At 43.2% G+C, this 17,774-nt stretch overlaps 1 protein-coding gene across 1 annotated transcript in view; it reads right to left on the reverse strand.

The window, feature by feature from the left end:
- FGF12 (fibroblast growth factor 12) overlaps positions 1-9,973 on the reverse strand; it is a 258,440-nt gene extending 248,467 nt beyond the window's left edge. Inside the window, exon 1 of the mRNA XM_007467805.1 lies at positions 9,574-9,973. Within this exon, the coding sequence (XP_007467867.1) occupies positions 9,574-9,772 (199 nt within the window). The 5' untranslated portion in view covers positions 9,773-9,973. The remainder of the gene's footprint in view (positions 1-9,573) is intronic.
- Positions 9,974-17,774: the final 7,801 nt, after the last annotated feature.

Below are 17,774 nucleotides of genomic sequence, written 5' to 3' on the forward strand. Positions count from 1 at the left end.
TTAATATAGTACCACTGTTTTGCAAAGAAAGACACTGAGGCCCATTTCCAGTGCTGGCAGAGTGAAAAGAAAAGTCAACTAGGAAAAACAAACCTGAGTTCAAACCCAGAATTTACTTCTCACTAGTCTTGTGAACTTGAGAAGCCCCAGGCTTGCCATATCTCAGCATCCTTATATGAGAACTGGAGATACTAACTTCAGAATCCCTTTTCCCTTGAGGCTTGCTGTAAAGGTAAGTTTCAAGGAGTCGGTGTGTCATTTACTCATTTATTTAACAGTGATCAAAGAACTGCAGTGACACAGGCAAGATGCTGAGAATCTAGCAATGAACATGTCACGGTCCCATCCTTAGGAGCTCACATGCTGGCCAGGAAGATGAGGCACATAAACATATCATATAATGTGGCTCAGGTTTTGGACACCATTAAATAACACTGGAAAGACTCAACAATAAGCAAAAGGAAGGGACCATCATTATAATTAAAATTAATGTGCACAGTTTCTAGGCCTCATAAATGTATTCTAAAGGCATTAATGAATAAAATAATTATTCTTCGTTTCAGGGTCACAAGGTATCAAGTGATGGGACTTGAACAGGTTGGTTGTTCTCAACCTTGGCTGCATATCAGAATCTCCTTGGAGGTTCAAAACAAACAAACAAGCAAAACCAATAACTGATGTCTGGGCCCCAGAGTAGATACAAGAAATCAGATTTTCTGGTTGTGTGGCATTAGCACATTATAAAAGCTCCCAGGTGATTTCATTTTCAGCTAGGCTGAGAACTAGTGGCCTGTATAATATCTAAGCTCTAACGTTTCGTGATTTGACTACTGATTTATTTGTCCGCTGTCATTCTTTTCTAGGAAACTAGGTTTGGTCTTAGACCTTAGGGTTTCTCTAATGACCTCTGAAAAGTCATTAAGAAAAGGCTGTACACACTTAAATTCCAGTGAAGGGGCATTAACAGAAGTATGACTAGAAGCAGGGAGCCTGGGGGTGTATAAGTACCACAAACTAATCAAATGACTAACAACAGGTGGACAAATAAGGAGGACATTACAAAGTTCGCCTTGCCAAAGGCACTTGATTATGCAAAAACCACTGAACTTGGCCCAAACTCATGTATGAAATCCACCTAGGTGCCACACATATAAAAGCCATATTCAGAATATACTCACAACTAAACTAGGTCAAGTATCTTTAGAAGTTTGTTAGACACGAAATATTTTGTTTCAATTTGAAAGGACTAGAAAAACTATTAAGGTTTTCTACTTTCCTCAATATTTTTCTCTGCCTAAAATACATTTGCTTGTAGGATTACCCTTGCAAGGTAGTAGCCATAAATCAGTGGAGGAGGGGAAGTTCCCTAAAGAGTTCACAGTAAGGTAGATAGCCTTACACAGAGGGGTATTTAGGATCTTCATCATATTGTAAAACTGTTAACCAATAAATAATAATACCATTATTATTTATATTATAAATAAATGTATATAAATATATTTATGTAAATTTATATAAATAAATTTATATTATAATACCAATAAATAATACCATTACCCAATTTTTCACCTTAGCATTCCGCAGTGCTTTGTAGTTTGGGATTGATAAGTATTATGTGACGCACACCAACCCTGCTTCTCCCCTAGTTGTCCTCCATCTCAGCAAAGGCACCACTCACTATTGAATTGTTTAGGCAGGATTCATCCAGGCACCTTATGCTCTCTTGACCCATACCTGCCTATTATCAGGCTCAGGTCATTCTACCTCCACCTACTCTTTTCACATCCATGACCACTGCCATAATGTTTTGTGTTAACATCATCTATACCTAGACTAGTGGTTCTCAAACTTTTGGCTCTCAGGACACTTTTACAGTCCTAAAAATTACTGAATACCCCAAAGAGCTTTTGTTTATGTGGCCTATATCTTTCAGTATTTACCATGTTTAGAAATTACAACAAATTTTTTCAAATATTTATTAAAAATAACAATAAGCCCATCAAATGTTAATATAAATAGGTGGTTTAATGAAACCTAACTATATTTTCCAAAACAAACAAAATGAGCGAACAAGTAGTTTATGTGTTTTCCAGTGTCTTTAATGTCTGCCTTAATACAAATCAGCTGGGTTCTCAAATCTGCCTCTGCATTTAATCTCTTGTGAGATGTTGCGGCTTTAGTGTCTAAAGATAACCTGGCCTTACACGGATACACGGTTTAAAAGGGAGGAATAGCCTTTTCAGATGATTGTGGATATATCATCTAGTCTCTGGAAAATTCCATTGGACACTTGTGACAGAATGAGTGAAAAAGATGAATAATTAGTATTATTAGGAAATATCATTATGAAAATAGGTTTAATCTCGTGGACCCACTGAAAGGTCTCCAAGGAGCTTCCAGGGCCCGCGTACCACACTTTGAGAACTGCTGGCCCAGACTGCTGCCCTGGCCCCCTTATGATTCCTTAGCTTCCACTCTGGCTCCCCTACAATCCACTGTCCTCTCCAAAGCCAGAGTGTCCATTTAAATATGCAAAAGTCACATTATATCACCACCTACTTCTGACTCTCTTTGGACCCTAGATTAAAATGTGCAATCTCTCTGAGGGTCTCCAAGGCCCTGCACAACTCAGCCCTGCCAAGCTTCCCAAAATCACCTGGACCCCCTTGCTCCTGTCACTCCAGTTACACTTCAACTTCTTCAAAAGCACCGAACTCCCTCTCACCTCAGTCTCATGCAAGCTATTCTCCTCTGCCTTGAACATTCTTCTATCCTTTGCTGCCTGCCTCACCCTTCAGAACTCAGCCTACAGGATTCTTCCTCAGAGAGATGTTTCCTGAACAAATGCTAGAGATAGCATTTTCATTTTACAGATCAGCAAACTGAGGCTCAAAGTATTAAGAAACTTGCCTAATGTTCTCACAAATAATATCTCCAGAATTTGGATTCAGATCCCACACCAACGTCCATGAACTTAATCACTCTGCTACACAGTCGCTTAAACAGTAACTGTAAAAAACATTTTTAATTAAAATATTTGTTTGTAAAGGCTAAATCCTACAGGGCTCTCCTGACCTTGTTATTAACCTCTTTACTTCTGAAAACATGCGAAGCAGTTATGTTTATAGTCAAGAAGGTCTTCCCCTCTGGACCCAAGTCTCCCAATGGGTCCTTAGGTGTCCCAGGTGGCACCCCTGACATCTCCGAGGCTCCCGCATGCAGGGAGGGACATCCCAGCCAGGAGCCTGGGAACAGCACGTGACAACACAGCCACAGGACTGCTTCTGCAGCACCGGCCTGCAGACCTCCAGCAGCCTTCCCACTTCACTCCTCCTCACTAGAGATCCTCCCTGGGGGCTCCAGATCATACCCAGAGCAAAGTAACATGACCCGCCACATTTCCTTGAACTCTTCATCAGATTCCCCCCAACTGGAGTGTCCCAGCTTCAAATCACATTGATTCCTTCAGATTCAGCCTCCTTAGCTCGAGGTGGTGGGAGATAAAGACAGATGATCTGCAGGGTGCGGGCTGGGGTTTCTGAAACAGCTTAGCCACTTCCTGACTCCATAAACCTGAACAAGTCTGTCTGCTACTTTGAAACTTAGTTCTCTTATTTCAAAGATGGGGGGCTAACTATGTCAGTGGGTCGCTATGAAGAATAAAGGGGGCAGAAGTTGTGAAGAAACTCCGTAAATCCTGAAGTTATACAGTCAAGGAAGTTATCGTTAAAAGTTATTATCATATATGATTAATTTAGAGACATTTTGCATCTAAGGCCCCTCCCTCTCACAGATGCTTAGAAAGTGGCCTCAGAACCAGAGCCCTTTATTTTTCTTTATCTTTTTAATTAATGTTTATTGGAGTATAGTTGCTGTACAATGTTGTGTTAGTTTCTGCTATACAGCAAAGTGAATCAGCTGTACGTATTCATATCAATATATCCCCTCTTTTTTGGATTTCCTTCCCATTTAGGTCACCGCAAAATACTGAGTAGAGTTCTCTGTGTTTTACAGTAGGTTCTCATTAGTTATCTATTTTATATATATTAGTGTATACATGTCAATCCCAATCTCCCAATTCATCATATCACCACCCTGCCCCGGTATCCACACGTCGTTCTCTAGGTCTGTGTCTCTACGTCTGTCAGAGCCCTTTAGATGTGCTGCATTTCTCTTTGGACAACAAGTAAAGCTCTGTAGCTTGATGGGTAGGCCATCAGATAGAATCCAAAATGTAATATATTAACTTGGTCTCCTATGTCTAATGAGACTGTTTATGAGAGTTCTCATAAAACCTATAATTCTAGAAAGAAGGCATAGCGAATATACATTATGACAAAGTACTCAAGAAAGAGACAAGAAAAGACTAATTACTACTAACAAGTTTTTCAAACCAAATCAACACTGTAATATCTATGTAAAAATATGCTCTCAACAAGACTAAAAGCAATAGTGTTTGACTAGTAAGCCCAGTACTTTCTTTAAAATATAATTGTATGAGACAAACTTTAGTTTCTAAAGATCTTCTAAAATATTCCTATTGCTTCCTCAAATACAGACTGCCTCATTCCCTGCAAATTGTTTTTCTAAGTCTGTTCAAGAATATCAACTTCATTAAAACTTTAAAGACTTAATCCTGAGTTATGGCTTGATGAGATCTCTGTGGGATGAAAGAAATCAAGAGATCACAGTACCTGCTATTTTAAAACGATCTTACAACAGAAACATCATTTGTTGATGAGAATGCACTGCCGTAGAGAAAACAGGATTTAAAAGACACATACAAAATATCACTTTAAACCCTAGGGTGGGTTTCTAAAGAGAAAAGCCTGGGTTTTTTTTTAACAAGACATTAAGCCAAATATCATTTAATTAGGCTGATTTTGTTGTTCAGATATGAGTCATACTTTTAAAGGAGAAAATACAATAAGACTACTTGCTATAAATGTAAAGTATCACCTGTCATGCGAATGTATTCTTGATCTATATATTGACCAGAATTATTTCAATTTATAAAAATCTAATTTATATTCCATAAATTACATGATTAAGCATTTCTCCTTTTTTTTGTCAGTTTTCTTCTTGAAGTTTCTATTTTCTGTGATGCTTCCTTCTTCAACATCAAAGGATATATTTGATAGTAAAATTTGGAATGAGTATGCTATTAGATACTATACATCGACCAAAACAAGTCAGAAAAATACTAAAATATTCTGAGTAACCTCAATTTTTATAACAGAAACAAGGACTCAGAAACAAGCAGAAACAGGGACTCAGAAAAATGACAGATGAAAATCAACAAAATTTAGTAAAATTATAATCACTTCTTTGATTTATTTTACCCAGTCGGTATAAATATACTACATCATTCTTTAAGAGGGAGGTAATATAAAACCAAAAACTTAAGTTATGAAAAACATCTAATGTTTTTTAGGTGCGGAATTTTCCTGATTACTTCTGATTTTTTAATGCTCCGGTTTGAGGGAAGGAATTAAATTATATAGAAAAATAATAAAATCACAAAATCACTTTAAAAACATAGATTTAGGCTTATCTAACTACTCTGTACTTTCCAGAGAGGCTCTCATTTGAAAACTCAAAGAGTGATACGAATGACCTCCAAGGTTCCTGGCTGCTCCAACATTCAAAGATTCTATAAACACCTTTCCCTTCCTGATGGTGAATGCTATCCATTACCTGCAGCAACTCCCGAGTCAAAACATAAATAATTCTGGAGTCAGTCATTTGTACAGATGTTTCCATTCAAAAGTAAAACAAATATTGGAAATAAATAAGCCATGTAATTCACGTGGATGTGCTAATAGCTTAGATATGGCAAATTAAGCGGTATCAACATTTAAGCAAGTATTCCAGCAGGTCTGGCTCATACAGGTATTTCACACATAAATAATTACTCAAGAAATAATGACCATAGGAATGCTCCTTTCTTTATTAGAAAGTCCACAAACAGAACTGTTCTAAAGGCTTTTTTATGGTTCAGTGCCCTCGGCCAACGTGCCAGTTCAAGGTCTCCAAAATTTCGTTTCCAAAGGGCTACAGCCCGCACAGTGCCTAAGGGGCTAACTATTCCTGCACTGTCTGTATGTCTTCACTGTTGGATTTACTTTTATAATGCAGGCTGCTATAGGATGGTCACTTTATTTTTTTTTTAATTTATTTTATTCAAGTAGAGTTGATTTACAATGTTGTGTTAATTTCTGCTGTACAGCAAGGTGATTGTTATACACATATCATACATTTTTTTCATATTCTTTTCCATTATTCAGTATCACAGGATATTGAAAATAGTTCCCTGTGCTATACAGTAGGACCTTGTTGTTTATCCATCCTATGTATAATAGTTTGCATAGGATGGTCATTTTAGAATCCCAATTGCCTGTGTCTCCTTCTACCCATTACCTCCTCTATGAGACCGTATTCCTGTTCTAATTACAAAATAATAATGATAACAAACCTTAATGGTAAAAGTAAATAATGCACAAAATTATTTCCATTCTTTGACAGAGGACACCCAGTTCATCCTACCACTTTTTTCTGTGTTGTGTTATGAAGTGCACAGGCAAGAAGAATCAACTGGATCAAGTTCTAGCCCCAATCTTTCCACAATCTAGCTGTGCAATCTTGTATAAACCACCAACTTGCTATGGCTCAAGGATTTCTTATTTTAGGAAGGATTTTGCTACACAATCCCAGTGTAAGCCATCACTGTGCTCCAGGGAGGGCATTCACAAAGCATCTGAGGTGCCCGTGGTCCTGGAACTGCACAACGGGAGGTCTTGCCCTGCCAATTCTCACATTTTCATAATGCAATATCATGATTTTGAAATCTGAGACCTTAACTGTGTAATTTCAGTATTCCCTCTGTGTTTATGAGGTTTCAACATGATATGTGTCAGAACTTGGTAAGCTAAGACAAGGATTAAGAGACACTCAATGTGTCAGCCCTGAAATCAGAAATACAACCGTGGCCTTTCCCATCCAGTACCTGACTTAGCTTCACTGTTTCAGGCTCTCTCCCCTGGCAAGTCTGGTCCATGGAACTTGTGTCTCGACGGAAATTCTTTATCAGGACAAGTTATTCCACTTTACCATTTGTGACTCAGTTTGTAGCTCACAGTATGTAGCTTAGAAAGGCTAGTGAGTTCAAGGATAACTCAAATATTAAGTGAACATAACATCAAAGCGCTTGTAAAACAGATTTGCTCAGATAGTTTTTTTCCTTTTGGTGTTTAGCAACTTTCTCCCAATCCAGCTAAAGAATCCTCTCTGGAATTGAGATGTGGAAGGTGCTATATCTCTATATATAGGCTCATCCCATACTACATGAATCATAGTCACTGACAGCAAATCAACAGGTTAATTGTTTGGCTTTGTTAGTAACAATAACAGGACACTATCATCTTCCCCAAAAGCTTTGCTGCACTCTATGCTCCCATTCTTCTCAGCTAAGCTTCATAACAAACTGGAGTCCACCGTGGACAGAAACATGCGTGCTGCCTTTGCACTGGGCATGTCTTAACAGGTCCTGTCACGTCTCTGCCAGATTATTTCTGTGACACTTAAGCTAAAGGAATTCACCAGTCATGATCTCTTTGCTGAAATGTACACTAAGTAGATGAAAAAGAGGGAAAGATTACATGAACATTGAAAAGAACAATAAACTCAGCAATTCCCTCAAATTCTCTATTTTCTAATGAGATGCTAAGGAAAAGGTCACAGGAAGCAATTTCCTTATGCAAAATCAAGCCATGCAAATCACTCATCTCCAAATCAACTTCAACAAAGATCAGTCAAGTTTATCTTCTCCATTCACAAAAACAATCTACCTATCATCTTGATGACCTTGTTTGTAACTGAGGAGGCTGATAGGATCTATTCACAAACATTATTATCCTAACTAGAGTGCAAGAACATACTTCAGAGACTGAGATATAAGAGTCACATGGAATTCAGAGCCTTGAAGTCCCTTGCAGACCACATAAGTAAGCCCTGAGAGAAAATGGCCCCGAAATGATCCTTGCACAACAATACAAGAGATTTGACTTCCCCCTAATATGAATTATTTACTGTGCAGAGATAACTCTAGTATTTTGCATACATCTTCCCTTTATAAAATGAACAGGCCATATTAACTGAATATAAAATAATCGGCTTTACTAGCTCCTGCCTTCAGATCATAATTATTTTTGTTTACTCCTGAAATTTACTATTTCATCAACATCACGGAATAAGAAAATGAGCCCACTAGGGAGTGAATAACGTCATGAAAACTCAATGGAAAAACGAGATGAGATGGCTTTTTCACTAAGGCTTAATCCCAAATTTCTAAACTAATTCTGAGCCCCACTTGTCCAGACTTTCGAAGTGTTTTCTTCACCCAGTGACCCTAGCCCATATGCTTCATTCCTGGAACCCAGGAGAACATCACAGTCAGAGTTGCAAAGATGCTAACCTAAACTAGTCAACTGATCACAGAGCAAGCTTTCTCTGGAGACAGTATTTCCTTTCAGTTGTCCACAGTACGGGTAGATCATCTGCAGATTGCAAATGACTCTGTGGGCCACACCCAGAGGATCAATAAAGTCTGATGGAAGCACAGACCTTGGAAATTCTGCTTTCATTCTCTCCAGGTAGCCTGGCGTAAAATGGGAATAATCACTCTGAAATTTTGAGGTATCCAATTTCCCTTTGTAAACAGAGACACATCAAAGACCAACCATTTGAATTTAGGGCCAAAGAAGAGAATCAGCTTCAGAAAGGCCAGGCCTAGAAGATCTCTGATAAGTCTAAAGTTTTCTTTGCACTCCCTGAGACCAAATTGCAGATGCTACGTTGTTCCCGTAATGTCCCAAAAGTAAGTGTGAGTGTGCAAAGGATGGAAGGAATAGGACAGAAAAGTTAATGAGCAAAGCCATTGGAATCAATGAGAGCAACGGGAGGAAGAGAATAGGAAAAGGAGGTCTGTGTAAAAGGAAGTGAAAGGGCATGGGTAAAAATGGGGAGGTGAGAAATTGATCAGAATGTGAGAAAGACTGGACTTGATGTGTTGCTAGAGAAAGATTTAGAAAAAGTAAATTTAAGTTGATCTGGTGTCTACTAAGTGTCTATTATGTGTTAAGAATTGTGCTAAGTGTTATGAGAGATATAGGGAGGAAGGTTTATTTATAGTTAGGTCCTCAGTAGGCAGATTAAACACTGGCTGGCTGGATGGACGGATAAAGGGATGGATGAGAAAGAGAGAGTGAGGGAGAATGAGGTGGTCACTGCTCTCAAGGACCCTACAAGCTCTATGGGACCAGGAGCATCTATATATGTAACTCTCATCCTAGTCAAACCATGGTTTCATCAAGGTATAAAGTGTTTTCCTGAATATGGGACAAGACGCTATTAACTAACAGAGAGCGACTGAAAGATGTCTGAACATTTTTGGAGAACGGGGGCCAGAATGGAAGAGGGGGATCCTGGTTCTCTATCATGGATGTCCCCGGTGCTTTTCAGAAGGGGAGGGGGGTGTCAGCCTCTAGAGAGCCCACCGTCTGTACCTCTACTGACCTGGTCTCCGCCTCACTGGCCTCTTGCGGCCGCTGCAGAAGCGCACTTTGCTGAATACCCCGAGGACGTGCCTCTCGCACAGGGAGCGCCCGTCTTTGCTGGGGCTGGAACGGCGCTTGGAGGCCGACACCCGGTCGCTGTTGGACTCCCTCGCCTGTCGCTTCTGCCGGATCAAGGAGCTGGCTATCGCTGCAGCCATAGCTGCTCAGCGCGGGCCCCAGGCCCCGGGTTCCACTGCGCCCTCGGGATCACGCTCCGCCGGGGCGAGGGCAGGACCTCGGCGGCCTGGAGGGACAGGGCAGGCGCGTGGAGGCAGTGCTAATATTTGAGAAGGCCGCAGTACCGAAAACCCGGCGCCCACAACGTTAGTCAGAGTCTGGGCAGTGGCGACAAAATGTGTGAAAATCCAGATGTAAACTTCCCCAACCGCTGGCGGTGGGGGCGGGGCGGTCCCAGGCCTTCCTGTTAACTAGACTCTTGCACCCCAAACTTGCACCCCAAGGCGATCCGCGTCCAAGGGGCAGTGGGGAGTTTGGTCACACTGCGTTCGGAGTACCAAGTGGAAAGGGAAAAAGGATGTCCAAAACAACAAGCCGTGCCCCTGTTGGAGAGGCGCAAGCGTTGTAAGGTGTCCAAAGTATATCTACACATATATACACATAAAACCCGTTTACAAAGCAGTCTGGACCGAGGCGGGTAGCGTGCCCCCGGTAGAAAATACTAAAAAGTGAATAAAACGTTCCTTTAGAAAACAAGCCACCAACCGCAAGAGAGGAGAGGAAGGCAGCAATTTAACTCCCTGCGGCCCGCAGTTCTGGAGATTAGGAGGTCCGTCCCGGCTGGGTGAGGTCTACGGAATGCATCGCACCGGCTGCGGTTCTCCCGGGGCCCGCCGCCCGAGTTCTGGAATTCCGAGAGGCGCGAAGTGGGAGCGGTTAGCCGGAGTCGGGGTAGGGGCGCCAGGCGGGGGCAGCTGTTTCCAGCTGCGGCGAGCGCGACTCCCCGCCAGCAGCGCTGCAAGGAGAGCGGGAGGCGCGGGAGGCGAGGGAGGGGGGAGGGAAGGAGGGACGGGGAAAGAGGAAGGAAGGGAGGGAGGGAGGGAGATCCTCGAGGGCCAGCCACCCCTCCGGGAGAAACCCGCGAGAGGCGAGCGCCGCGGATACGCGGGGTCCCGAGAGCAGGTGCTCTTTCTCTTTCCTCTTTCTTTCTGGCACAAGACGGGCACAGTTGGTGATTATTTAGGGAATCCTAAATCTGGAATGACTCAGTAGTTTAAATAAGCCCCCTCAAAAGGCAGCGATGCCGAAGGTCTCCTCTCCAGCTCGGCGCCCACACGCCTTTAACTGGAGCTCCCCGCCATGGTCCGCCCGGGGCCGCCGCACCGAGCAGCTCTCCGCACAGGCTCAGAGGGAGCGAGGGAAGGAGGGGGCGCCCTAGCGAGCTCGGGATCAGGTCATCGCCGCGCTGCCCGGGGCCCCCAGGCTCGCGCGGCCCGGCAGTCGGCGGCTCACAGGCATCAGATCAGATGGGGATTACCCGCCGGACGCGAGGCCGATCACTCAGTCCCGCGCGGCCCATCCCGGCCGAGGAAGGAAGGGACCCGCGCGCTGCGAACACCCGCGCGGCGGCTCGGGTGGGGCGGGGGCTGGCTGCGGGCGACGTCGGCTCCAGGAGGCTGCGGCTCCGCTTCGCAGCTACCCACCATGGTCTGGCGCCCGGGGCGCAAGAGGGGCCCCCTACGCGGCCGGGTCTGGGTGGCGGGAGGCGGCTGAGTGTACCACTGGGGCCCTCGGGGCCCGACGCAGACTCTGGGTCCGGGGCCAGGAAGCAGGTGCGGGCTGCCGCCAACTCAGCCAACTTGCTGCGCGGGTGGCAGCTCGGAGCCGCGGGCTAGCGGGGTGCCCCCCGCCGCCTCCTCCCCAGGCCCCGGAGGGGGCGCTCAGGGCTGAGTCCCATTCGGGGGCTGAGGCTCCAGGCGCGCCGAGCCGCACCGGCTCCTGGACGCCACCGCCGCCGCCTAGCCGGCTCGCTGGGTTGGAGCGCTTAGCTCCACAGGAAACTCCAGGCGGGGACGACCGCCACCGAGACGGAGGGTGGGACGAAGAGCAGGCGGCCGCCGGTGTACCTTTGGCACTGCTCGCCCACTCGCTGAGAGCTTGGGAGCGCCCAGGTGGGGCCAGCCTGGGAGCCAGGCTCCCGGAGCGCAAGGAATCGCAGAGGGCTCGGGTCCTCCTCCCCTCCCTCGCGCCCTCTGTTCCCAGACTCTTCCCCCTCCCTCCCGTCACCCCTCTCCCCCTTCTCCGTCTTCTGTCTTTCCCCTTTTCTCCTCTCTACGCAATCCTACGTGATTGAGGTTTGTATGAGAAATTCTCAGAGGCAGAGCGAAGGAACTGCAGCTCCGGTCGGCTCTGTCCCATCCCTCCCCCAAGAGAAAACACTACCGGCCCGTTAAAGGATTCCGGGTACACAGAGAGGGGCTAGGGGTGAGGCGCCCACAAAGCAGTCTGCCGTCTCTCCAATAAGCTGAAGCACAAAGAATTCTCTTTTTAGAAAGGAAGGCAGCAGACACTGGAGAAAGTAACAATGGCCTGTTGGGTCCACCTTCAGCACATTTTGGAACAGGAAAAAGTGTCTCCATATTTGAGGCACCCAGATTTCTGGTTTCTATCAGGAAACGTGCAAAACAGGCTCAATCCTTAAAATAAGGAACCAGGTGAGCACCCTGCACAGAGGGGAGGATGGAGGTAGAGTGAGAGGGTGACTGTGGGCAAGGGTAGTCAACAACCAGCTGTGGAGGGCAATCGGGTCTCCAGGAGTGCTTGTGATGACAGCTGGATGCAACAGAACACTCAGCGGAGAAGATAATGTCACCCAAGTTAAAATGCAGCATGAAAAAATTTGGAAACATAAAGGAGTAGTCATGCTAAGGCCTGGAAGTGGCTATTAGTCATACTTAGTATCTCTGTTCAATCAGTCTTCAAATATCCCTCGTCCCTCCCCTTAACAGACATTCCACTAAGCATCAAGGGTAGTGCCAAAAGATTTAATGGATGATTTCCAAGCAGAAACATGTATGTTGGAAATACCCTCAGAGTGGGCAAGGAACATGAAGGCCCTGGCAGCTACTGAGAATGGATGTGGGCTGTGAGGAGGGCCCAGGAATTCTCTAGATGTGGGCACAAACCTGTGGGCCTAGTAGAAGGAGAATAATTGAGGCCTGTGAGGCTGTTTAGAGCAAGCACTGTGTTAAACAGCCCCACCATGTCTGGGGGCCTGGACCTTTCATGCTGCAGCTGGACATAACACAGGCAGACAGGTTTACGAGGCAGACAGCTGGGAGGATTAAATAGGCCAGGTGCCCTGAGAGGGGGGAATCCCAGCTGTCAATGGGGAGCACCACATCCCCTGCAGCTGTTCAGTGTGCCTGAATAAGGGCAGTGAACTTGGGATTCTAACAGTACATAACAGGGGGATACACACACACACACACACACACACACACACACACACACACAGGCGACCACACACAGGCGACCACACACAGACCTCTTCTCCAAAAGTGAATCCAGCCAAATACATTTTCAAAAGCACATCTGGATGTGGTAAGGGACATTACTGAAAATCAGTTGTTATCACTGTCAATGATATGGGAAATGTTATGGGAACATCTGGGAAATGTTCACATTTCACAGATAAAATTACGTGTTTTCCTTCCTTGGCTACCACAAGGCCTGTCTTATTCTTGAGGAAGGCAGGTACAAATAGTACTGGCTGGCTTTGGGGGCTCCTTGCCTCTTGCAGTTCAACACCCAAAAAGGAAAAGGTCAGCTAAGGTGAGGAATCCAGAGAAACGGGCGAGAGAGGGGTGTATAGTGAGGCCTTGAGAAAATCACTGCTAAACTGTGAGTCTTTTTCTTATCCTCAAGATGGGAATAATCATTCCCATCTACCTCACAGAACTGAATATGTATGCGCAAGCATTCTGAAAAGTGGAAAATGCCGAATGAGTAAAAGAGATGATGACAGTGTTTATTTTTTTAAGAAAATGCATGATATTCTTCTGAGATGCTTTTTTTAAATGTAGATCCCTGATGGTTTCTCAGAACGTGAAACAGAAATCTCTATGAGTATAGCCCAGGAATTTTGAGTTTTTGACAAGTTCTTCAGGTGTCAAAGTTTGGGAGATATATAAATATAGATACATTTTAGATAACACATTATCCTAGAAGGGAGAAATAAACTCAGACTCTCGAAAATTTAACACACTTTACTAGAACTACAGTCTGTGCCCCTCCCCCAAAAAAAGGGCCTGGAAAAAGAATGTGTGTTCTCTAATCTTTGAGTGTGTTATTTTTTTTTTTCCTGTAGGTTTATGAGACATGAAAGATGTTTTGATGCAGAAGGTAACCAGTGCAGCAGCACAGGATAGAATAGGGTGATGGAGGAAGAGATGAAGAAGCAGATAACAGTTGCTGTTTGAAATTTTCTTTGTCTTGACATGACAGTATCGTTAGGCATTTAAGGAACAAAATGAAAACAATAAATGCTAGCTTTCTGAAAGTGACATTCCACGTCCTTAGATCGCTACTAAGAGAATGTGGTGTTTTCGATTCAATTAGACAACAAAAACTTTACTTCTTCCCTTGCACTCCTGTGGCTATTGTCAGGGTGCTTTTTAGCTATTGAGCCCTTTAACTCATCATCAGCAACATTTACTTCATTTCTCCAGTGAGAAGAAGAGGTAAATACTGGGAAATCTGAGAAGTTAGGTCCTATTTACATGGCTGTTGAGATCAGAAGCAATACCCTAGTTAATTTTTTTATATTCAGAAATTCAGGGACTTCCCTGGCGGTCTAGTGGTTAAGACTTCGCCTTCCAGTTCAGGGTGTGCGGGTTTGATCCCTGGTCAGGGAGCTAAGATCTCACATGTCTCACAGCCAAAAAAACCAAAACATAAAACAGAGGCAATATTGTAATAAATTCAATAAAGACTTTAAGAAATGGCCCACAACGAAAAAAAAAAAAAATTCATTAGTTTCCTACCTGGGCCACTAATTCTTGTAAGTTTTCCTTCATGGTTACTAGGACATTTCCAATATCTTTGCATTTGGGGTTCAGGAATGAGATTACATCAACCTACTGATTATTTAATTAAAATAATCAGGTCATTTTGAAGGGCAGTATCTCAGGGATAACAATACCTTGACTTTTTTGCTCTTTGCTTGAACAACTTGAGAATTTCCATTTACAATTCTGAACACAGCGCAGGTGGAAGCAGTTGAATTACTTGGAGAAAGTTGCCAGATACACATTGAAAGGATAATTATATTTATATTTCTGACCTCCCTTCAAACAAATAAAACATGGACAGTCTTAATCACCTCTATATTTTTAAGCCATCTCTGTATTCTAAAGGGAAAAAATACAGAATGTTGAATAGTTTTTCCCTTATTTATAGGCCAAGTCTTTCAACTCCTAAACGAAACTATTAGGACCACTGCAGTCATTCACTTGAAACCTTGAATTGGGCACAGGTTGCATCCAAGGCCCTGCTTCAGTTACCAAGGGGAACTCTTTACACCTCTACATTCTCCCTGCCCTCAACAAGCTTACAGTTCATCCCATCATGATCTTATGTGGCTCTTGTCTTAATCACCCACTCACCATATGCTACCAGACAAGTTATTCAATCTCCAAACCACATCTGTAAAATACATCAATGGTAACGACACGAGCAGTACCTATCTAACTGGGCTACTGCAAGGCTCAAAGAAGATGTGACCATAATGTAAAGTTTTAGAATAAGCATGCTGTCATTAAAATATCCATTTAAATCAAGTCCCTCCTATAAAATCCAAACTTCCCAAAACAGGAAAACATAGCTTGTGATTCATACCGTCATTCACTCCTGGACATAATATATTTAACAAAGGCAGGAAATCTACTTGAAATGAATGATTAACCTTGACATTGTAATGGCAAACAAAATTTTCATTAGCGGAATATTGTCAATGTCCTTGTCTGTTGGGAACACAAAGGAGCCAAAATGAAAAAGTGTCTCCATATTTGAGGAACCCAGATTTCTGGTTTCTATCAGGAAACGTGCAAAACAGGCTCAATCCTTAAAATGAGCAGCCAGGTGAGCACCCTGCACAGAAGGGAGGATGGAGGTGGAGTGAGAGGGTGACTGTGAGCAAGGGCAGTCAACAACCAGCTGTGGAGGGCAATCAGTCTCTCCTCATATATCATCCTGCTCTGAGATCAGGCCCCTGACTCAAACCTTGGTGAATATGAGCTCACCAGCCTCTTACACCACAAGCCTGATGGGCAGAAGAAGACCTTTTCTCCATGAATATTATCCCGTACAATGGCTTTACTTCCATTTCCTTTTCTCTTTCAGATTGTCAGTTAAAATAGGTTGACAACAGCAACATAAACCACTACTTTCTAATAATTTGTGAATTCCTTTATGGTGCTTTATTCAACAGTTCAAAATTGAATTACTACATGTTATATGTCTGGTTTTGGTCATCTCTCAAGATAAGAAAGACAGTATATTTAATTCTTCTTTATGACACAGATTAGGGGTAGTATCCTTATTGCCCAAGTAGAGAAATTATCAATGTTTTGGAGAATGTCTGTTTTAATAAGAAACATAAGCTATAAATAATGTGAGCCAGGGCTAAGCTCCCTTTAGAGTTCTAACTGCATTGCAATTATTGACACACTGAATCCTTATAGCAACCCTATGAGGTATGGTCTGTCATTATCCTCATTTTATTTTATTTATTTATTTTTATTTTTTATTTTTTTGCGATATGTGGGCCTCTCACTGTTGTGGCCTCTCCCTTTGCGGAGCACAGGCTCCGGACGCGCAGGCTCAGCGGCCACGGCTCACGGGCCCAGCCGCTCCGCGGCACGTGGGATCTTCCCGGACCGGGGCACGAACCCGTGTCCCCTGCATCGGCAGGCGGACTCTCAACCACTGCGCCACCAGGGAAGCCCTATCCTCATTTTATAAATGAAGAAACTGGGGCACAGAGAGGTTACATTGCTTAGTCAGTCACCCAGTTAAGAATTGACAGAGTTTAAGTGTAACTAATTTATTTCCAGAGCTCCTCTTTTATCCTCTATGTTACACCCTATGCCAAGAAAAACATGATATCGTGAATAATTATATTCATGTAATACAATTTAAAATAAGAATGTAATTATCATTTGCATTGATATAGTCTTTTACTGTTTAGAAGTCATTTTCACATGCATTATCTCACTGAGTTTCTTAACACCCTTGTGAGGAAAATTAAGGAGATAATAATAACTCAGTTTAACAGATAAATTGAGACTCCAGTAAGTGATGTAATCTCCCGGGGACACACAAGAGATGAGTGAAGACACAGGAGTTTAATCCAGGTCTTCTGACCTCAATGTCTCTCATGTCCCAACTAAGGTCACATAAAGAAAAAATGGGGATGTTACGTGCCCTTTCATTCACTGACCTCTAGTGCTCCCCTAGGAGGGTTTCACATCTTATAAATGACCCTGCAGGGATCACTCAACGTTGGAAAGAACCAGGGGGCTCAAGTGCCCCAAATCTCCTCCCTCTGAAGCTGGGCCAGGGGTCTAAGAGGGTGGTTTTCTCACCCTTGGCGTAAGAGGGTATATTCTTTGGTTCTGAGATTGTGGCCTCCAAATATTCTCCTTAGTTCAGTAATTTAGGTTGAGCTTCATGAGGAAACTACAGGGAAACTAAATCAAAACAGAAATGAGAGAAATCTGTAAGAGGATAAAGTTACACTTCTTCCATTCCTATTTCTAAAACAATGTACATTGGTTTGGCTTAAAACACATGTTTGGCACTTGGTTATTTTCCTTCCTAGCTGGATTGAGGATATTAAAAAACTGCCCCAAGGGACTCTCCATCATTTTAGCCCTTTTCTAATTTCCAGTGTCGCCGATTCAGTGATACCCCTTCCTTCTAGATGAGTAATGTAGCTTGAAGATCCTCAAAAGAATGTAAAACCCATAAGCAGAGGAAGATTGTCTATTTTATTGACTTTCCTATCTCCAGTGCCTAAAATATCACTTAGTATATAGCAGATGCTGAATAAATACTTAAATGAATTAATTAATGAATTCATCCATCCATCTTTTTAAGTTTAAAATGAAACATTTATTCTTATATCAAGAAACAAACTCA

Source organism: Lipotes vexillifer, unplaced genomic scaffold, assembly GCF_000442215.2.
Source record: "Lipotes vexillifer unplaced genomic scaffold, Lipotes_vexillifer_v1.1 scaffold228, whole genome shotgun sequence".
Classification (NCBI taxonomy): domain Eukaryota; kingdom Metazoa; phylum Chordata; class Mammalia; order Artiodactyla; family Lipotidae; genus Lipotes; species Lipotes vexillifer.